The sequence below is a fragment of the Lycium barbarum genome, chromosome 1, assembly GCF_019175385.1.
Source record: "Lycium barbarum isolate Lr01 chromosome 1, ASM1917538v2, whole genome shotgun sequence".
Taxonomy (NCBI): Eukaryota; Viridiplantae; Streptophyta; class Magnoliopsida; order Solanales; family Solanaceae; genus Lycium; species Lycium barbarum.
In genome coordinates this window covers 152,925,020-152,946,076 of record NC_083337.1, presented here as the reverse complement: position 1 = coordinate 152,946,076, position 21,057 = coordinate 152,925,020, and the positions used below count along the sequence as shown (strand labels likewise).

Below are 21,057 nucleotides of genomic sequence, written 5' to 3'. Positions count from 1 at the left end.
ATTCTCGGATTTGTTGTTGTATGTTTGGCCGAGTTGAATTCTCGGGGATGTTGCATTTACAGGGGAAATGCTGCCGAAATTTTTGTAGAAAAATAGTTGATTTAGAATTGGGCTCTTAAGTGTTATGGCTAATATTTGGTATAAATGAATATTGTTGTAGATCTTGCGGAGCGAAAGACTTAAATTTGGATTAGCGTAGAAAGCGGGCAAGGTATGTAAGGCTTTCCCTTCCTTTCTTCTGGCATGATCTTTACGAAACAAGTAAATGATGTAAATGTATGTTTTCAAAGATATTCCTAATCTTAGAACCACTAGGATGGCTAATATTTTTGATCTCCATAAGTCACTCCATATGGTTCTGATGCGTATCCATGATTCCGAAGCTCTATTGATAAGTTTCCGAGTTTGTCTACGATTCTTATTGGCCTACCGATATGAGTATACTTAGCATGGTTGAGATCATTGCATAATTGGGCAATGAGCCAAGTATAAGAGTTTATATTTTTAAAACGATTCTGTAAGTATTGATGGTTCTAACTTTTGCATACAATCTTGGATCGGGCCGAACGTTCCTCGGCAGAAATATATTATATTTACGGATCGGGCTGCACGTTCCGCAGCAACACACTACATGATGTTCTATGGGTTTGCATACATGAATCTGTTATATGTATATATGGTATATTGATTTGACCCATAACGGTATTCGAAAGATAATCGATATGACTAAAGTCTTGATTTTTCAAATGCTAGTACGTCCGACTATTCCATTGAGCCCTGATATACTTGATATGTACATTTGACTCTAAAAGTTATATTTTGATTTGATCTATACAATATCCGAAGAATGTTTGATATGGTTATTGCTTCGATTTTCCAAAAATGACTTCTGAAATGCTTGTAAAAGGTTATGTACTTCAAACGTCCGTAACTTTCTCATACTAACTCGGATTGACCCGAAACTTGTTTCTGAGCCTTCAGGAGTCGGTAAGTATACTTGTCTTTCGAATCTTGATTTATGTGCATATGGTTTCGCATTATTCTGTTCGTGCAAGCCTCAGTTTGTATCTCACTGAGCCCGGGCCAGGATATGTTCTCGTGCGTACTCCTCTGCATTGTTCACCGCGTCCCTCTCACTTGCGGACCGGGGCACGTTATATATGATATGTTGACATGATGATATGATGACGGGGTGGTGGCCAGGATGGCATATGATGACTCTATTCACCGCGTTCCGCAAAAGAGGGTCGGGGCACGTTACCTGTATATATGATACATGATAGTGGCATACATGATATATGATTCACCGCGTCCCTCACCGAGGGCCGGGGCACGTCATATGCATACATGATACATGATTTACCGCGCCCCTCACGGGAGGGCCGGGGCACGATATATGCTTACATGATACATGATTTACCGCGTCCCTCACGGGAGGGCCGGGGCACGTTATATGCATCTATGATATATGATTCTGTCATGCATGATCCGTGTCTGGAAAGTGAGCTCTTGTGGCACTCTGGAAGATTCACCTATTTTCTGTACTTTTCTGACATACGACATCGGTATACATGATTTCTGTCTAGAAGGTAAGTATCTTGGTACTTTGGACGGTGTACCTAGTTCTGTACTGTTATTCCGGTTATGATTCTGTTTTCTGTATTTCATGCCTTACATACTCAGTACATACTCCGTACTGACCCCTTGTTTTTCGGGGGCTGCGTTTCATGCCCGCAGGTACAGACGCTTATTGTGGTGATCCGCCAGCCTAGGGTGCTCATTCTGCTACTTGAGAGTGCTCCTTTGATCCGGAGCCCACACTTTTGGTACAGATCCTTCCATTGTACATATTTATGTATATATGACTATTCAGGGGTACGGCGGGGCCCTGTCCCGTCATATGATTCTGTTATCTTTGTTAGAAGCCTGTAGACATGTATGTGGGTCATAGGTCGTCATGATTCTGTTATGCCTGTGTAGTTTACGTCTAAGTGGCTCCAGTTGCTGTGACAGCCTTAACGGCTGGTGCGTGTATATATATATATATATATATATATATATATATATATATATATATGTGTGTGTGTGTGTGTGTGTGTGTGTGTTTATACGATACGTTTGTTATCTGCGACCGCTTAAGACTATGTCCGATCTTAGCATCTATATGAACTAATATATGTTGGACAAGAATAAGTTGTGGATATGTCGATCGGTTAGGTAAGTGTGTATGTGTGTCCAGCTCGGGCACTAGTCACGGCCTACGGGTTTGGGTCGTGACACATGTAATGCTCAATGGGAGTCAAATGGCCGACCACCGCTAAAGTGCCCAACTTGTTCTCCCAACGGTGGAGCTGGACATCCATGAAAGCCAAAAAATTATCATCAATGGCAGCCCGATCATCCCGCTGGTAGTGTCGGAGCTCATGACGGACATCAGGGGGTATACTCTGTGTATGCCCAAACTGTTGTAAGACACGCTCGGGCATGTGATCCTCTACGATGTCCAGGTGTATCAATGGACACCGTGACCTCCAAACCCCCTGACCTGCCCTACAGAAGGGGGGCAAACCATCTAATATAGCAGCATACGACGTCCATATAAATAGCTGCATAACATATAAATACAAATCAGTGATCACCATGTAGAAAAGACGTTTAATTAAATTATTAATGTAAATTTAAATAGTTTTACCGCATCATCCGTCATGTGATCAAGCTGGTCCCGGAATGGAAGAATACTGTGGTGCGTATCGACATCCCAGTCAAAACCCGTTGTCCACCTCCTCGCATAAGACATGTCAATCTCGAGGTGATGTCTAGGTACGGGCTGAAAAGGCAGCATCCTCTCCCACGCCCATAACTGTAAGCGATATTAGAAAATACGATTTTTTAGTCGCCCTTTCAAGAGGTTTGTTGACATTAAAGGAACGCACACTTAAATATTACCTGGAGAAGAGCAAAAAATCCACACACATCTCTGACAGCACCAATAGACGCTCGGCACAGGCATCTGTAAAGATACGCCAAAACAGCACCGCCCCAGCTGTAGTCTCCCAAGCGGTCCAGATGCTCCAAAAAAACCAAGTAACGTAAACTGACAAAGGCACCCGATGAATTCGGGAACAAGATGCCCTCGAATATAATAAGCAGGTACAAACGGGCATGAAGATCAACATCGTCCTGCGGGGTGCCATCGCCAACTGGATCCAGACCCTCCAAATAAGTGCAGAGTGCACTAAGCTGAACCCGACTCTGTCCGGATATCTAGGCCGCGACATCAGGCACGAAGTGGGTGAGCCTAGTCAACTCTGTCACCCACGTCCGACCAGGAGAAGGCTCGTACCGAGTGTACAGTGGCTCTTCATCAACCCGCAATCCAAAGAGGACCTCTACATCCTCAAGTGTAATCGTGGCCTCACCAGTGCGAAGATGGAAGGTATGTGTCTCTGGCCTCCACCGCTCAACCATGGCCGTGATGAGCGCCCAATCATGCTGTACCCGACCAACGGACATGCAACGGTAGATGCCGCCCCCGAAACAATATCTCCAACACGCGAGGGTGTGAGGGGTGCTCGCGTAAAAGAGTCCACGCTCTCTGCAGCCTACGGGGACGGAGCCTAGTAGATATCCCTATAGTACCGGCCCATAATAACTCTGACCTATGATTGTCTTGCAAAGACAATACTGATCTATCAGCGGGCCCCGGGTGAACAGCGGGCCCCGGGTGATCATCGGCCCCAGGGGGATCATTCGGATCCATAAAAGAGTCCGGTTTGTACAAACTAAATTAGTCATTATTCTTGAAATGAAAGATAAATTATATTAACTAATCGAAATTTAGCAGTAATATTTATTTGGAACTATATTTTGAATATGTGATATATTTTTAGTTGACCAAATAGCCAACACAACTACAATAAAATTAAACTAAGAGTTCATATTCGTCGACCACATATTTTCCTATAAACTTTACATTTTTTTCGTTAGCTTATGTATTTATGAAAAGAAGAACTTTAACTATTCTTTTTAAGATAATTTTTTTTATTTAACATATATATTCATGCTTTTAAAATTGTATAGATTAACATTTCATAATCGTTTACAACTTGTTTGGATGGTTGTTACCTATTGTATTATATTATGTTGTTAGTATAAATAAAATGTTTACTTTGATTGCTACTTTAATTTTATTGTTATGTAACGACGAGAGGTTCTATTTTATGTAACCACTGATTTGGTCCTATATAATACAACATAATACGATAAATGTCAAAACAATACATAACAATCATCCAAACAAAATGTTAACAATATAATAATTCATTACCAATCAACTTCTTTCAATTCATAAAGAATATTTAACAAATACTCAATTAACAAAATAATAATTCATTAACAATTCATAAATAATTAACCAAATTCAACTCATAAACATATAACAAATTAACAATGTTAACAATTCATAAATAATTAACCAAATTAACAACTCATAAACATATAACGAATTAACAATGCATAAACATTTAACAATTAACAATTCATAAACATTTAACAAATAATGAATTAAACCAAAAAAAAAAAAAAAAAAACGGAAGCCGATCAAACCCAAAAAAAATGATTTTTTTTTAATTAATAACGATTAAATGTTAAACATGCATGCAATATAATGTATATAACAAAATAATAACAAAAGTTCATAGTAGAAAACCTTAATCGAAGATTTTTTGTAGATATTTTAATCGAGTTGTATGCCGCTTTTTCTCAAAATTCAAACTTAGAATCTTGCTCCTTGACTTGAATATACCGAGAATCTAAACTTTCCGGATGAAATTTACTAGAAAACGACGTTTTTAATGCGTGGGGACCACTGAAGCCTGCCCTCCAATGGCGTTTTTGAATTTTTTTTGCCACTAGAGGGGGCAGTGGTGGAACCCGATCGGGTTATAGTGGAAGACTATAACGCATGATTTTACTGCGTTATAGGAGAGAGCCAAAGTCCTATAACGCAGTAAAATCATGCGTTATACGCTGCATCGTATTCCGTATAGCGCATTATTTTACTGTGTTATAGGACTTAATGGGTCCGTCTCCGTTAGTGCTATAGCGCAGTAAAATACTGCGCTATAGGTACTTTTGTAACTTTTATTTTTGTTGGGACATTTTGGTTCAAAATATTTTTTTTGGAGCCATTTTGGTTCCGGACTCCTGTAAAATCAATTTACCGAAAAGTCATGCGTCTCACCATCTATGCTCAACTTCTAATATTTTTTCTCGCACGGTAATTGACCAAGATGAACCGAATACCAACAATACCTCTGTTAAACATGACACTAAACCAAACAAATAAATTCTATCCAAAGATAAATTTAGACACTACAATATAACTTTTTATTACTCAATAAGTACATTTAAAAGTAAGCACAGTTACCGATCCATAACAAGTAAAATTAAGAAGCTGAAATAAGATATGGTAATCTGTTACAAACGCAACAATTTTACTACTAAAGGACTATCGCTAGTGTTATTGTAGGAGTAACAATGGTTTTCCTTTCACTCGTCTAAACTCTAAACCCAGGCATTCACAATGCAGTATCCTCAAGCAGCAGCTGCCCCCGAGAGGGCGTGCGCCCGTAACTTCCCGGTTGGCTCCCCAAAAATAATCATTTCCCAAAATCGACAGCCAGCTTTCCATTTCCGTCCCACAAAGTTTGGTTCAGCCATTCCGTCGAACAGTTTGAGGTCTCTGTCAATGTCGCATCTAGCAAACTACAGCACCGCAGTACGAGCAAGTTCGTCTTCATTCTCCAGCTCTTCCTCACCGTGGGATGATAAACCTTATGAAGTTTTACCAAATGGCAAGATAGTGTACTTGGACGAACAGGATGTTGTCACCTTCCTTGACCCTCCCATGGAGCTTATTCCTTTGGACCCTTCTTCTTATAATCCCGCCTTTTATCTTTGGTAAATCTCTACTACTCACTTGCTTCAATATATGATTAGCTAATTTGATGCATTATAGTTAAAGAGTATGCTGCTCTCTGCTTGTGTTCTCTACTCAAATTTATGCGTTTGTTTAGGCTATGATTTTATCCTCATGAAATATCTTTACTTGGAGTAATTGAACAATAAAGAATCTTCACGTAGAAGAGTGAGGTCCGTTTTACAGCTTGTTTGGATGGTTGTTAACTGTTGTACTGTATTGCGTTGTTAGTTTAAATATAATGTTTGTTTTGATTGTTACTTTTGTTGTATCGTATCGTTAAATTCATCGTTATGTAACAGTGAAAAGTCCCTTTTATGTAACAACCCATTTGGTGTGATCGCGTCATTATCGTATTTTTCTCATTTGGTCTTTGTTTGTTATCTAATAATCATATTTTACCTTTTACCCTACCTATTTATAATAGCTCTACAACGTACTTTTTCTATAGGTTTATCCTTCAACTTATTGATGTGTGAAATTATGTAATGACGGATCCAAACATTGTATTCAGCAAAACAATACAGTACAATACAATATGATACGTTACATTATGAAACAATATATAACAGCCATCCAAAACAAGCTGTTAGTAGTCGCTAATTTGTTTTCTCTCATAATTTCTCATTGACCTTGTTATTTGTTGTTGTTGTTAGGAAGAAAATTGAGGATATTCCAGATGAAAGGCGGCACAGACTGTTGTCCTTGCTTAGCCCAAGGTTTGTCTATTACTTGGTCTCCTTTCTTCTCTTGCTTTTATGACTTGTGCTTCGTGAAGCAGAGAATACTCCCATTGCCCCTTTTGTATGATGTAGTTTGACTGAATATTAGTTTAATAAGATAGATTGACTTATATACTATAGTGGTAAGAGGAGACGATAGTATTATATTAATAGGTGAGACCAGTATCATAAGGAAAATAACTTTTCGTTTAAATTTGAATTACTTGAAATGAATGTGAATTCTTGAAAGAAGTGAGAGTTTATTCTATGAAATATTTGATTAGAGGAAAGTACATGTTCATTGTACAAATTGGAGGGAATACGTGCGTTTGTGGTTGTTAAACATCTTGAGATATTACTCTTCATACATCCGCTGCTATCTAAACCCCTCAGGCCATCCTTTTGCTTTTTGGTCTATGGCTATTATAAATTTATGATAAAGACTTGCTTTTATCAATTTTGTTAGCTTGCAAAATCACAGAGTACCTACGTTGAATGTGTTGACAATTGCTTAAAGTGGGGAGGATCTTTTACTATGAGCAAAAGCAGGTTTATCTCCTCCTTCGCCCACCGAGAAAGCTTGCTATGTTTATTACATATCATTACGTCTCAAACTTCAAGAGATTTATGCCTGTTTTAGACATAATCCATCCTACCGGCAGTCAGTTTATGTAACATAACATACCACACAATTGATAGTGTTACAATATCTCATATCCTTAGTTTAACTTCAAGCAGGTTGATATCACAAGCTTGGGAGATAGCTGGCACACGGTACGATAATCCAAAACTGGTAGAGAAAAGTGGATCTAGCTTGCTAGCAACCGGAAATAGTGACATAGTTGCTGAGTATTGGAAGTGCCGAACGAGCGGAGGTTACCCATCTTGATTTTTGTCATTTCATGATCCAAATTGTTCTATGCTCTGATTTATGTTTCTAATAATACTGGACCGTGATAAATTATTACCCAGCTTTAGCCAAGATTGGTGGTCTGGTCTTTTTTCTTTTATTTGCCCTTAGCATATGAAATTTCAAGCAATCAGGTGATACTGGATAATATTTACTCAGAGGGAGTTTGGCTGATAATTCACGTATTTGATTTGGGGTGAGCATAGTCATGGAGGGAGAGTTTGATGTTTGTGCTATATGATCTTTAGATCCTTAGTGCAGCCTGCGCTACTTCTCTAATGGGACCTGTAAACTATTAGTTGTTAGTAACGTACCAGTGTATGTCATTTTCAATTCAATATTCAGTAATGATTTAAAGATTCTTCAAAATGTGAACAGGACCACTGCAGATTGCCTGGTTAAATTTCTTCAAAAAGGTTATACCCCTTAACTGGTGTCTTTTGAACTTATTTTTGGAGGCATTCAACTCTGGTAATTTGGTGCTAATACTTGAGTTCTTGAACTATTTTTTATGCTAGGTTGTATTTCGCACTGGTGATGGGAAGGCATATGGGCGACTCATTAGTAAGTTCAGTAACGAGCTATCTTCAGCTATACGCCAACATCTTTTTTTTTTTTTTTTTTTAATAATTTTTTCTCTAGGAATGATAGTTGTCTGTTTCAAGCTTTTTGCATTTTGTTACTCAAGAGTAGTAATCTTGAGAATTCTTCTGCAGTCTGTTACTTCTCTGTTTATGAAATTAGTATTATGCTTGCTTGCAAATGTTGCTTTATTGTTACAAAGGCAGCTATCTCAGATATATGATACTCTCTCTGTTTCAATTGACGTATCTTGCTTTCCGTTTTAGTCCGTTAAAGAAAAGGATACCGCTTTTTATATTTAGTCACTGTTTAATTCCGACATCACAAGTGACATGTTTAAGACCACAAGATACAAAAATGTTGCTTACCTTCTTAAATTTCATGCCGTAGTCAATCTGTCAAACTAAGACACATAAAATGAAACAAAGGGAGTATATGTCTGATAATGGTCGGGAACAATATATAAGAATCAGGCAACATACAATAAGCAGCTTATTAGATTCCTCACTTACCACTGATTAAATAATGATATGATTACTGCACGATTGATTTGCCTAGTATATTTTCCTAACCAATCAGCCACATTATGCAGGCGAATCAGTTTTCTCTGGGCTCTCAAATTCATTTTATCCTTTATACTTTACGGTTAGTGAACTCAAAGAAGTGATGTCAACAGAAGAGCCTTGTGATTTAGCATATGAATTCAAAGATGGAATCTTGGATCTCCCTGATTTTCCTCGTGGTTTCCCTAAGCCAGGTGAGAGTTATTGCATCAGGCTTCAGGCATCTTGTTAAACAAGGATAAACAGCTTCTCGTGCGAACCAAGTGTTGCCCATATGCAGTTTTTGCTTTATAGTTATTTTCTTACACTTCAGTGGCCGATCTACCTAACCAATCTTGAACAATTGTTTCTGAACTGCTTTACATGTCCTGAAATACCAGTCTTGGTAGTGAGTCTTATAGTTTTTTGGATTTCATTTTCCTTCGCATTGCCAAGTTCACTAGTTCAAAACCTTATCTAGTCGATTCCTGGCAGGGAAAATTTCAAGGACCCTATGATCCCACTAATGTTCTCTATGGCACGAATATTACCGATAAAAATGTTATGCATGAAGTTCCTGCATATGTCAACCTTAGACACTTTTGAATGCTTCTCATGCTTTCACTGTCATATGTGACTGTCAGCTCCAAATCTACTAGTGCTTCTGTTTCTCTTCCAATTTCCATAGAAAATTATAAAAAATATATAAAAAGGGGTTGGGGTGGGGGGATGGGGGGGGGGGGGTACTGGTAGGTTTCTTCGTTGATTAAGTTGTCATTATAAACGTTGCTACTAACTAAAGAAATACAATGTCATGAAACCTCTTTCTTGGCATTGATATGGTATTGCCGAGCTTTCTTTGTTGTTTCATGTAGTGCAGTCTAATTACTTAGCTAACTGAGGCGTTTTAACATCTCAGCCGAGCATCCATGGCCATTTAACGATGAGATTGTCATGTACATACGTCATGCGGGTCCAGGAGTGATGATAGGACAAGCCTGGCAAGAAGGAAAAGCATTACAACAAGTGCCCAAAAAGCTGTGCGGTGAAATCTTGATGGTGAAAGAGTATTTATCTTCTCAGCCACAATCAGGCTAGTTAGTACTGTTTTATTGTGTCAACTCTTTTGTTACCTGTTGTTTCTGTGGCCAGCTCGTGTATGCAGTTTTACAAGTGTACATATTGTCATTCCCTCTAGGCTCATTTCTTACTATTGCCGCTTCTCCATGGATGCTTGTGCTTGTATGGCTCCTAATCACTTGGGCAATTAGGAGTATTGTGATTGCTTGCAAGGGATTTCGTCATTAATTTCCTTTGTTCCAAATACAATTCTATTACAACCTGAAAAAAAAATCACAAATAACAAACCGTCTTATTATAACCTATATATTGAGATATTCTAATAGTTCCAAATTAATCATCTTATTTGTGTCGAGATGTTTTAATTGTTATAAATTAATCATCTTATTTGTATTTTAATGAAATTATATCCTTCTACAAAATATCATTTTCTTACACTGCGCACTCACTATTTTCATATGAAAAGGACAATGGTAAAGCTCACTTTTACAATAAAGTGGTAATTAGTCACTCTTCAAACAAATGGAAGAAAACTTAAAAACTAAAATGAAAGGAGCACATAATAATACAGTAAGAATTATAATTGGAACCTACCATTTGAAAAAATCACTCTCATAATTTGAGGTGGATTTGATTATTTTGCGAAAGAAAGAAGCGGGTGAGGATTTTTTTTTTCTTTTTTCCGTAAGGTTAAGGCTTAAGAAAACGAAAAGCCTTAAAGTAACCTTATTAAGAAAAGTTTATCTTTCCCACATTTGGAAGAACAGATATCAAAAGTATGTGATGCAACTATAAGATTCTTTTATCCAAACATAGATAGACTAAAGTGAAAAGGAAAAGAGTACGAGTGTAGTTGAACAATGCAAGCAATAATTTATGGGAGTGAAGCTAGAGTGGAGTGCAAGCGCCAAACCAAACGTGGAAGAAAATCATTTCCAAAAGGGCCGAAAGCAAAGGCAGGCATGGTTTTTTTTTTGCGTTCAAATTTATGCTTTTATTACTGATTTTTCATCAATCAAGATACATTCTTTATGGGAATAATTGGCACCCCAATACTAATATATTATTGCTCCACCACTTCTTGCTCCTCTGCTCTATCTCTTGGCTCTTTCTTTCTTGATATCACCAAAAGCCCAAGCAACTGAACTACACAAAATCTTTTTTCTTTGATTCTGTTTGCCTCCTTGCTCCTTTCTTCGCATCCTTCCCTTATGTCTGTCCTTCATCTTCCTCTTGCCTTCCGAATCCTGAAGTTTGCCATTTGAGCCTTATCCATTCTCAATGCTCCTGTCACGACCCAACCTCGTGGGCCGTGACTAGTGCCCGAACACAATCACAAATCCGAGCGGCAAACAGATGACTTATACTGACACAAATATCAAACGCTGCCTTAGATTATATCAAACACATCCAGGTATATAACAGAAGCCGACAAGGCGGTGTTTCAAATTTATAAGATTTTCAAAGAAAATTTCGGCAGAGTTTCCTTTGTTTTTCGGACTATCCAAAATAACCCTGTACACAGCAAATTCCAACAAAGGCCACACAGGGCCAACAGAACAACATATACATGTGCGAGCCGACAAGGCTGCCACGATATGCAAAATACCAAACATACATATATATGCAAGCCGACAAGGCTGCCATTACGAATGGGTACGCCCCAAACATAAGTCATGTTCATACAACGCAACAACCACTATATACAGACCCACACATGTGTCCACAGACCTCTAAGAGTAATGACAGTATCATATGACGGGACAGGGCCCCGCCGTACCCCGAATAAACACATACATATACGACAAAAGGAAGTTATACCACAAGCTAGGCTCCGGAACAAAGGAGCACTCCAAGTAGCGGAATAGATATCCTAAGCTGGCGGATCTCCAAAACGAGCGTCTGTACCTGCGGGCATGAACGCAGCCCCCCCGAAGAGAAGGGGGTCAGTACGGAATATGTACTGAGCATATAAAGCATGAAACATAGTGATAGACTCATATGGAGATAAGGTGTATAGGACTCAATGCAACCAACATAATTTCATAAAAACTTGCCTTTGAACATATTTCATCTGTATCATTCTCATATCAATATCAACATAGTATTTTGTAATCAATACTGCATAATCATTCTGTATATAACATGTATAACGTGTCCCGGCCCTCTAGTGAGGGGCTCGGTAATTAAAATCATAGTATCATAAACATAAACATAGACATGTCCCGGCCCTTTAATAAGGGACTCGGTAATAGGGAATATGCCCTCCTGGCCACCATCTCCATATCATCATGTCATCATATCATCACATCATCATATCATCATCATATATATATATATATATATATATATATATAACGTGTCCCGGCCCTCTAGTGAGGGACTCGGTGATTAATATAATAAATATGTGCACGAGAACGTGTCCTGGCCCGGGACTCAGTGAAAGATATAGCGGTAAGCACGAGCAGAATAATAGGCAACCACATATATGCAATTTATCTTTTTGAGACTCAATGGATAAGCAACTAACCAGCTCTAAAGTGTCAAAATAATATTCAGATTCAGTTCATTTTAAGTCTCACAACAAATTATTACAAGGAACGTTTCCGATTTCATGCACGTATATCACGTTAACATGGTGTAGCTTTTGAAAGTCAAGTATGTCTCTAGTTGTGCAATTCTTTAAGAATAGGAACTTTCATGCATTATTCATTAGTCACTCATATTGTAGGCACATGACCACAACCTTAATGAAATATAGAATCATAAGTCATGCATGGAACTAGAGAATAGAATTTACCCCAAGGTTCATATCGTTTCATACTTACGTCTAGGACATGCCAAAAGAAAGAAGGAATAGGCTTTACATACCTTTAGCGTTTAGTTGTATTCTAACTTGTACTTGCTGCCCACAAACACTTATCCTATATCAAGATATGAAGAACTACAATTAGTCTACAAGGGAATTCAATACGTATTTTGACGCTCACAATTTCTTTCTAACATTTAAACGACGTTTCGTTCGCATTCAAACCCACTAGCGTTACAAGCTAACATTGCTAATCGTTCTTTCATATATTAATCAAAACTTGTTTAAACATGACTTAGGGAACTTGGGCAGTCCATGCACCATTCAAAACTGTTTCATACACATGGCTAAACAACACACATAGCATTTCCATTCTCACTTAGCAATTTTCCAGTTTTAACTTGCAACAACAACAACACGTTTAATGACATTACTTTCATGATTTTTGGAACTGTTTTAGCATCATTTTCATTCTTACAACAGCCCACCATCATTTCAGTTTCAACTTGAATCAATGCACTTTACTTTCACTAAACGTTTGCAACAAGAATCAACATTCAACACACACAAATTCACTTCTAACATCAAAACTGTCCACAGTTTTGGATTGCCTATACACTTCATCATAATTCGTTTCTTTAACACCTCAATTCACATATTCAACATGCATACAATACACCACAATGTCCATAACAATAACAATCCAAATGTGACACAAAACAGTCCCTAAATCTCCCCTAAAACAGTCCCTTTTTACACGACTACAACACCCTTCCCACAATTTCGTGATTTTCATCCGTTTATCCAACTACAATACACTCAATCCATTTCCAATACATGTTCAAGAAGATAAAGCATGACTTCATTAGAACCTTCAACGCACGGCTCATTTTCATTTCAAGAAAAACAGTCCAATATCCAACATACAGCATCACAACCAAACTTCTACAAATCTTTGTTCATTTGCCTATGTTGATACATATTCAATTCATCAACAATACATGCAAAATGAAATCAATCATGACTTCACCTCACTCATGGCTAACTCTTTACTTCAACTACAACAACAATCCAACAACAACATGCATGAACTATACATTCAAATCGTCATACAACACATGAAAAAATTATCAACTCTTACCTTGTAACTACACTTCAATCGGCTAGCCTTCACTTTCACCTCTTGGAATTTTTTTTTTAACACTTGTTCTTGCTATATCAATGGATGCTACACGTTAATATACCTTCAATGGAGTTAAATTGCTTGAGAAACTGAAATTTTTGGATCAATTTTTCTTCACCATTTTCGGCTAGCTCTAGCCGTGAGTCTCTCTTTCTCTCTCTAAGTGTTCTACACTTTGGAATGTTGTAATGAGTTGTGAAAATGTGGAGTGGACAGATTTGTTTGTCTCTTTGTCCCCTCCATGCCTTGGACATGTGGATCACACTAAATTGGGTCAAGATTCCTTGACCAAGGCACTATAGTGCACGGCTACACATGGAGAAAAATGTGGGCAGATTTTTTTTTGTTCCCAATCCCACTTATAGTTAGTTTAATCCCAAATTTTTCCATTAATATATCAATGCCAAACGAAATTGTAGTTAAATTATGACTTGAAACGAAACCGGAAGTTAAAATCTCTACTTCGTATCTTAAAATAATCTTGTCTTTAACTTGTCACTTTTAGTTTAAAACGTCCCAATGTATGAAAATATGGGATATAACAGCTCCTCTTGCTTGTCTTGGAATTTCTTGCATTGAAGAATATAGATTAGCAATCAAACTATACTGTGCTTTGCTTCCAAATTTAGCTAAAGAATCAGCTGCTGTGTTTGCTTCCCTAAAACAGTGCTGGATTTTGATGTTTCTCTTATCGATGATCCTCTTCATAGCTAACACTTCCTTTGAAAGTTCCCAAGGGATATTATATGTGCCATCTAGCCACTTCACCACCAGCATTGAATCGACTTCAATGATACTGTTGTTGATATCATTATGATCAATCCAGCTGATTCCAAAATTTGCAGCCTGGATTTCTGCACTGTTGTTGGAACAAAATTGTACAGATTTAGAGAAAGCCATGATGATATTTCCTCTAGAGTCTCTGGCAATTCCTCCTATTCCTGCTTTGTTGCTATGTGTCATGCTACTTCCATCAGTGTTAATCTTGATGACATTTTCTGTAGGTTTGCTCCAAATAATAGGCAGGCAAGGTCAAAATGTATTTTTTTCTCTCTCTGTTTTTTTTTTTTTTTTTTTTGGGTTAACAATATATGGTATCCATAACTGGATTGATTAATTTGGATTCACACCGTATATAATTCATTAAAGAAAGACACTCTTCAATAAAAAATTAGATACTTTCCAGAGTTCAAACAAGAAATTTCTAATTTAAAGACGAAGAAATCTCATTCATTCCATCACATCATTTTGGTGATACGCCAAAATGTCATTAATCATTTGCATTCATTTAATTGAATATTCAATAGTTTCTTTTTTTAAGAAATTAAAAAACAGCATAAGTTGACTCGAAATACCTAACCTTTACACGCCAGGTTGGAAGAGTTGATAGGTGGGGAGTCTTGTGCAAGGCAGCCAATTGTAAGAGGCCCCCTTATTCTCAGTCCGGTTTTATCATTACTTTTCAAACAAAAGCAAATAAGACATTGGGAGTATATATGTTTCTCCACTCTCACTACCTATTTTTTCATTTTAATTTTTAAATCACGGTTTTTACTTCTTTTTATTAACTTTCTAACAACAGTTCTTACGATTACTAAAAGTTTCATCTAACCAATGCCGGAGCTCGGAGATGACGTACAGCTTTGGATGGATGTTATTCTCTTTTTTCTACGTTACGTGATATTATTATTCAAAAAGACAACTTTTTTATCATAACGTTTTTGTATTTGTTAAAATTAAATTAACGAGTTGTAGTTCAAATTTCTGTAAAATTTATTTTAAAAAAGTTGATGTCCAGATTGAGAAAAACGAATTGACCATGATTGAAAAAAAATAGTTTGATCATAGTATTCCCATACATTTTATTCTTTTATGAAATAGAAAGGATGACAGATAACTGTCAGTACTAATAATTTGTCTAAAAATGAACGCCAGAGTAAGCAAAGCTAGTTTTGAATAATGTTTACGTATTTAAATTAAAGAAAAAAACATTATAAACACAACACAACTAGTATGATAATTAACTTATTTAAAAAATCAAAGGAAAAAAAAGTTAAAAACAACACTTTTCCTTTTACTATTTATTCTCAGATGAGACCCATCAATAAATCGTGACTTTACTTTTGTGTGTGTGTGTTTTTTTTTTCCATCTACATAATATGTGCTCAAAATTAGTTTAAAAAGCACAAAAGGAAACAAGGTTGAAAAAGAGAAAATTAGGGCCTGCATTTAGGCGCTGAATTTATCAAAACAAGTGTCGGTGAGAGAAAAATTTGCCAAAGGCAAAAAAAAAAAAAAAAAGGTGAGTGCCACTCTGTCCCTATCCCATTTGGCCCTAATTAGTCCAGCTAGTAAATAACAACACTACAGTCTTCAGTTAATGCTAATTCTACTTTATTACCAAAAAAAGTAGTGACTTGTCCCGCCGGGTTTTTAGTTTATTGCTTGTAAATCATTCGTTTATATATAAACTCCGTATTATAATCTACATTACTGTTAAGTTGCTGCTCCAAGTTCCTCTTGAGGATAGTGTACTTTGAACTTGTACCATATTTAATTCCTTGTTTACAGTGTGAGAGATAAAACTTGAAACTAGCAAGGAAGAGGAACAGAGTTTTTGTGGATCGGTGAGAAATGAGGGTGGATCCGAGACAAATAGTGGCTGGTGTTCTTACTGTTACTATGTTCGTAATGCTTGGCAATATGATCACCAGGGACCACTTTGTTTCACTTCCTGTAATTTCCTCCTTCTCTATACTCTTACTACTGCAAATTTTGATTTTATTTCTATTTGCTGTTATGCCTCCTGTTAACTACTTCACTCCAACTGTATTATCACACTTGATGTTTGCTGCTGATTGATACTTCCACTTTTGGCTTTGTTGAGACTCATGCTTCTGCTGCTTTAAATTTTACCTCTTGGAAGTATTTTCATTCTATAGTTTGAAATGAATCTAATTACGCAGTATTTAACTTGTTTTGAAAAGCTCACCAGATATGTGATATTAAAATGCTTTCGTAGTATTTTCTATATGCAGTTTTAGCAAACTTTCACAGCCATTACCAAGAAGCTTCACATTTTTTCTGAAAGATCCCATGTTTTCTGGCTTAGCCTTAGCTAAAAAGATTAGCAAGTCAACTTTCTGCATTTGGAGATTAAAAAAAGAAAGGGCAGTCCAGTGCTCAAAGCATCCGTGTTAGCAGGGTCTAGGGAAGGGCCACACCCCAAATGGTGTGATGTAGACAGCCTACCCTAATGCGATCATTAGTGGCTGCTTCTATATGCCAAAAGAAATTTGCAGGGTCTAATGTCAACATTTGGTTATGTGATGATCTTTGTGTAATTGTTTGATTTTATTATTCAAACATCTCTGATTTTCTTTGACTTTTCTTCTCGACAAAGGTGGATTCTGATATATCTATCCATAGTACCAGTAAGCAGAGCCTGGAAAATGGCCCTTGGATACAGGATGGTGCATCCCTAAAGCCTTGTTGGACTAAACCAGTTCCCCGTGAGTGATTTAATACCCTTGAATTTTTAAGGTTATCTTTTACTAAGTACTACCTTAATTTCTTTCAAGCGTTTTGTACATCTCTTATTCTATGATTTTCCGTACAGAAGAAGCTGACCAATCACAAGGATTTGTTACCTTCTCTCTCACTAATGGCCCTGAATATCATGTCTCTCAGGTATCTTACTAGTGGTTCCTTTTTCTTTCATATTTTTTTTAGGTATCTTACTGGTGGTGGATCCCGAGTTTATCAAATAGCAGTGTGTAGGTGGATAACTATCTGAAAATTACTTAACAAACTAATTGAAAAATCTAGGTTCTTTCTTATAGTTAAGCATTTGTTTGCTGCAAATGGTCTCTACAAGCTTGCTTTTTATGTTATTGGCTGTACAGAATTTACTTAATGTTTAGGATGATCCATTGAGATGTTCAACAGTAGGACTTAGTCTTACCACCATTCTATCTCCTACTCTAATTAAGTGTTGCAAATTGTAAGAAGAACACAACATGTAGCATTTCATGTTTTTGCAAAAACCTTATAAAGCTCTAGTATACAAGGCATAGCTAACTATAGTGAACAAATCACATTGAACACCCATTTTCTTGCTTTTTTGTATACTTTTACACTTGAGACTTTATTCCTTTTTGCTCTATGGGTGTTGATAATCGTCTGAGATTAGTTGTCCAACTTACATTTCTAGTTAGTCTGTTTGCTTCTGAAATGATCGTATGCATAAGGTGCTCTAGCTTCCAAGGCATACAAATATTTCAACTGGGACGTGTGAATTGCATTTATTTCTTCTGTTTTAGGGGTGCTCTAAGCCACTACTTGATATTGCTGTATTGTTTATGTCATGGTTATTTCTCTATTGACTTCCTTGTATGTGGAGGAATCAAACATTAATATCATTAATTCGGAGGAATCAAACATTAATATGTCGCACTTCCTTGCTTTACATCATTATTTTGCCTTTCTGTTTATGCTGTCAGCATAGTGCAGATTCATATAACGTTTACAGGATGAGTTAAGACGTTAACTGAGTTCTGCCTGTTTTCTTCTTGTCTATTGTCTTATTCTATGTGGCAACTGGCTTGTTAGATTGCTGATGCCGTGATAGTAGCGAGGTATCTGCGTGCAACTCTTGTAATCCCAGACATCAGGGGGAGCAAACCTGGGGATAAGAGGTCAGTGTTCTCTATGCTGTTTTCCCTATCTTGTCATTCTTGCAGAGTTCTAGTGTTGTTTCAAATGAGAATTATTTAAGGAATTTAGTGTGTATTTCTTTTGACATTGATAGAGGTTACTTGAATTATTCTCTCTGTTGAAACCCTTGTAACATCATATTTCTCGTGCCTGATTTGCCCAGATGGAAACTAGACTCTCACTCATGCGCCAAGATACTGCACGCATTTCTATGGGCAGAATCTCCATTATTTATTTTCTTATATCTTCCTCTATTTTTCTTTTTTCACTCCAGTCCCAGTTTGGAAGAGCTTGTCAATGATCACTAAAAAGATGATCATGCACATGGCACAAAGCTCTACCAAGTTTTTCCCTCGTCTTCTACTTTGCCTTTTCTCTTTTGTGCATTTGAAGCAGTGTTGTTTAAGGACCCATTCCAGGCATGCTTAATCACTAAGCTCAAGTAGCATAGAGTAGGCGCTTCGCCTTACTTTAACAGGCAGTTTACTGCAGGCAACAAGGACACCTCAATGGCCACAAACTGTCTTTCAATTAATTGCAAATTTTCAGGTCTTTGGTCCATTTGATTAACTTATCATTATACTTTTCTTATTTCATATATAATGTGTATGTGTCCGTTGCCTTTTCTTTAGAAAAGCTCGTCCTCTAATTGCACTTAAAGCTTTAGGCAGACACCTGACACTTTTCTATGCTTTCTGTCACCTATACTGTAATTTGGAGATTGATTTTGAGGCTAATGACTTCATGAGCCATTTTCCTTGTTGAAGTTTCTTTCTGCAGAATTATACCCTTTGGAAGATGGAAATTATAGAGTAGTAAAACTGGAATTATATTTAGTTTGCTAAATATTTGAAGAGCTCTTTCAAAAAACCCAGGGCTTTTCAGTACTGCTGATCATCATTCATCTGTGAATTTTATCCTTTTCTAGTACATATATCATCCACGTCCACACTTCGTGGTCACCCAGAGTTAGAAGAATCATGAAGGCTTTTTGTGACTTTCAGGAACTTTGAAGACATCTATGATGTAGAACACTTTGTGAGAAGCCTAGATGGGGTGGTCAAAGTAGCAAAAACTCAGCCTACTGAAGTCTCAGCAAGAAATCTTGCTGTCGTGAAGGTTCCAAATAGGGTTTCTGAAGATTATATTGCTGAAAACATTGAGCCAGTTTTCACATCTAAGGGGAACATAAGGCTGGCAACATACTTTCCTTCAGTGAACATGAAAAAAATGAAAGAGAAGAGCAATATCGACTCAATTGCATGTATGGCGATGTTTGGAACTCTAGAGCTTCAACCCGAAGTTAATGAAGTAGTTGAATCCATGGTGGAGCGGTTAAGAACTTTGAGCGCAAAGTCAAAAGGACAGTTCATTGCAGTGGATCTGAGGGCTGATATATTGGAGAGAAAGAGTTGCCAAGGAGACGGTGCTCTTAAATCAAAGAGCTGCTATGGTCCAGAGGAGATAGGTATGTTCTTGAGAAAAGTTGGTTTCAACAAGGATACAACTCTATATCTGACTCAATCAAGGTGGGGTAGCAGCCTTGATGCATTGAAGGATCTCTTTCCTAAAACATATACAAAGGTCTGGTTTCTTCCCTATTGTATTTAGTATTTACTGTTTCTTGTTTCACTTCTATATATTTGTTTCTGTCACGGATTTTAGATTGATCAGTGTTTTTGTTCTATAACTGGATCTTACATTTACGAAGTAAAAGAATCTATATGCCTCCCGCGTTTAATATTTGTATTGCTTACTCCTCTGAAAACGCAACTGCAGGAAAGCATAATGCCCATTGACAAAAAGGCAAAATTTCTCGTCTCAGAGTCTTCTGAACTGGAGAAAGTAATCAACTTCTACATGTGTTCTGAGAGTGATGTTTTCGTACCAGCAATCTCAGGTCTCTTTTATGCCAATGTGGCTGGTAAGAGAATCGCTTCTGGGAAGACACAGATACTTGTTCCGGCTGATATTCCTGGCTCTTCTGCTGCTTTAACAGATCACATATCCCATTATGTTTCAAAAAAGAACCACTTCGCCTATTCATGTTTCTGCTAGCTCGCTGTGGAGAAAGGCTGATAATGCAGATTGTTGAGATGGGTTTTCTACTACATATTCCTTGCGCTTTTATTTGTAAACCACGCAGGTTTGGTTCATAGAATTAGGCCAACTATTTATAGAGGTCTTGGTGGAAAATATTAGGCCCCAAACAGCCGAATGTTGTTGAATTTAGCATTCGTAGAACAGATCCTTTACATGCCATTATATATACTTGTTTTAGACGAGAACACTTGGCTCTTCAAATTTTGTTATGATTGTTGTCAATTCTATTCCAATCAATGGGGTATTTGCTTCTAAAATAGTGCAGTTATACAGGCTATGCATAACCTTCAATCGCTTAGCCATCATGTATTGCAGTTTCCAGTTATTATAAAAAGAACTGCAGATCCAATTTTGTTAAGTATTTGTCATGCTCGTGGCTTGATACTTTCAAGTTTCTATTGTTGGCATTTTCACTTTTAGGTCTAACGCC

At 37.2% G+C, this 21,057-nt stretch overlaps 2 protein-coding genes across 3 annotated transcripts; both read left to right on the top strand.

Moving 5' to 3' along the window:
* Window positions 1–5,352: 5,352 nt before the first annotated feature.
* LOC132645004 (uncharacterized) lies at window positions 5,353–10,123 on the top strand. Its single transcript, XM_060361725.1, has 7 exons — window positions 5,353–5,961; window positions 6,637–6,699; window positions 7,441–7,577; window positions 7,991–8,028; window positions 8,131–8,176; window positions 8,787–8,951; window positions 9,656–10,123. The coding sequence occupies exons 1-7, from the start codon at window positions 5,585–5,587 to the stop codon at window positions 9,832–9,834; spliced, it is 1,005 nt and encodes a 334-aa protein (XP_060217708.1). The 5' UTR covers window positions 5,353–5,584; the 3' UTR covers window positions 9,835–10,123.
* A 5,986-nt stretch (window positions 10,124–16,109) lies between these two features.
* LOC132644995 (protein MANNAN SYNTHESIS-RELATED 1-like) lies at window positions 16,110–20,884 on the top strand. 2 transcript variants are annotated; one of them, XM_060361715.1, is made up of 6 exons: window positions 16,110–16,544; window positions 17,212–17,320; window positions 17,431–17,498; window positions 18,420–18,505; window positions 19,529–20,108; window positions 20,304–20,884. In XM_060361715.1, the coding sequence occupies exons 1-6, from the start codon at window positions 16,443–16,445 to the stop codon at window positions 20,580–20,582; spliced, it is 1,224 nt and encodes a 407-aa protein (XP_060217698.1). In that variant the 5' UTR covers window positions 16,110–16,442; the 3' UTR covers window positions 20,583–20,884. The 2 variants fall into 2 exon arrangements, with proteins under 2 accessions (XP_060217698.1, XP_060217688.1); XM_060361705.1 differs by having other exon boundaries at window positions 16,120–16,544; window positions 17,428–17,498.
* The last annotated feature ends 173 nt before the right edge of the window (window positions 20,885–21,057 follow it).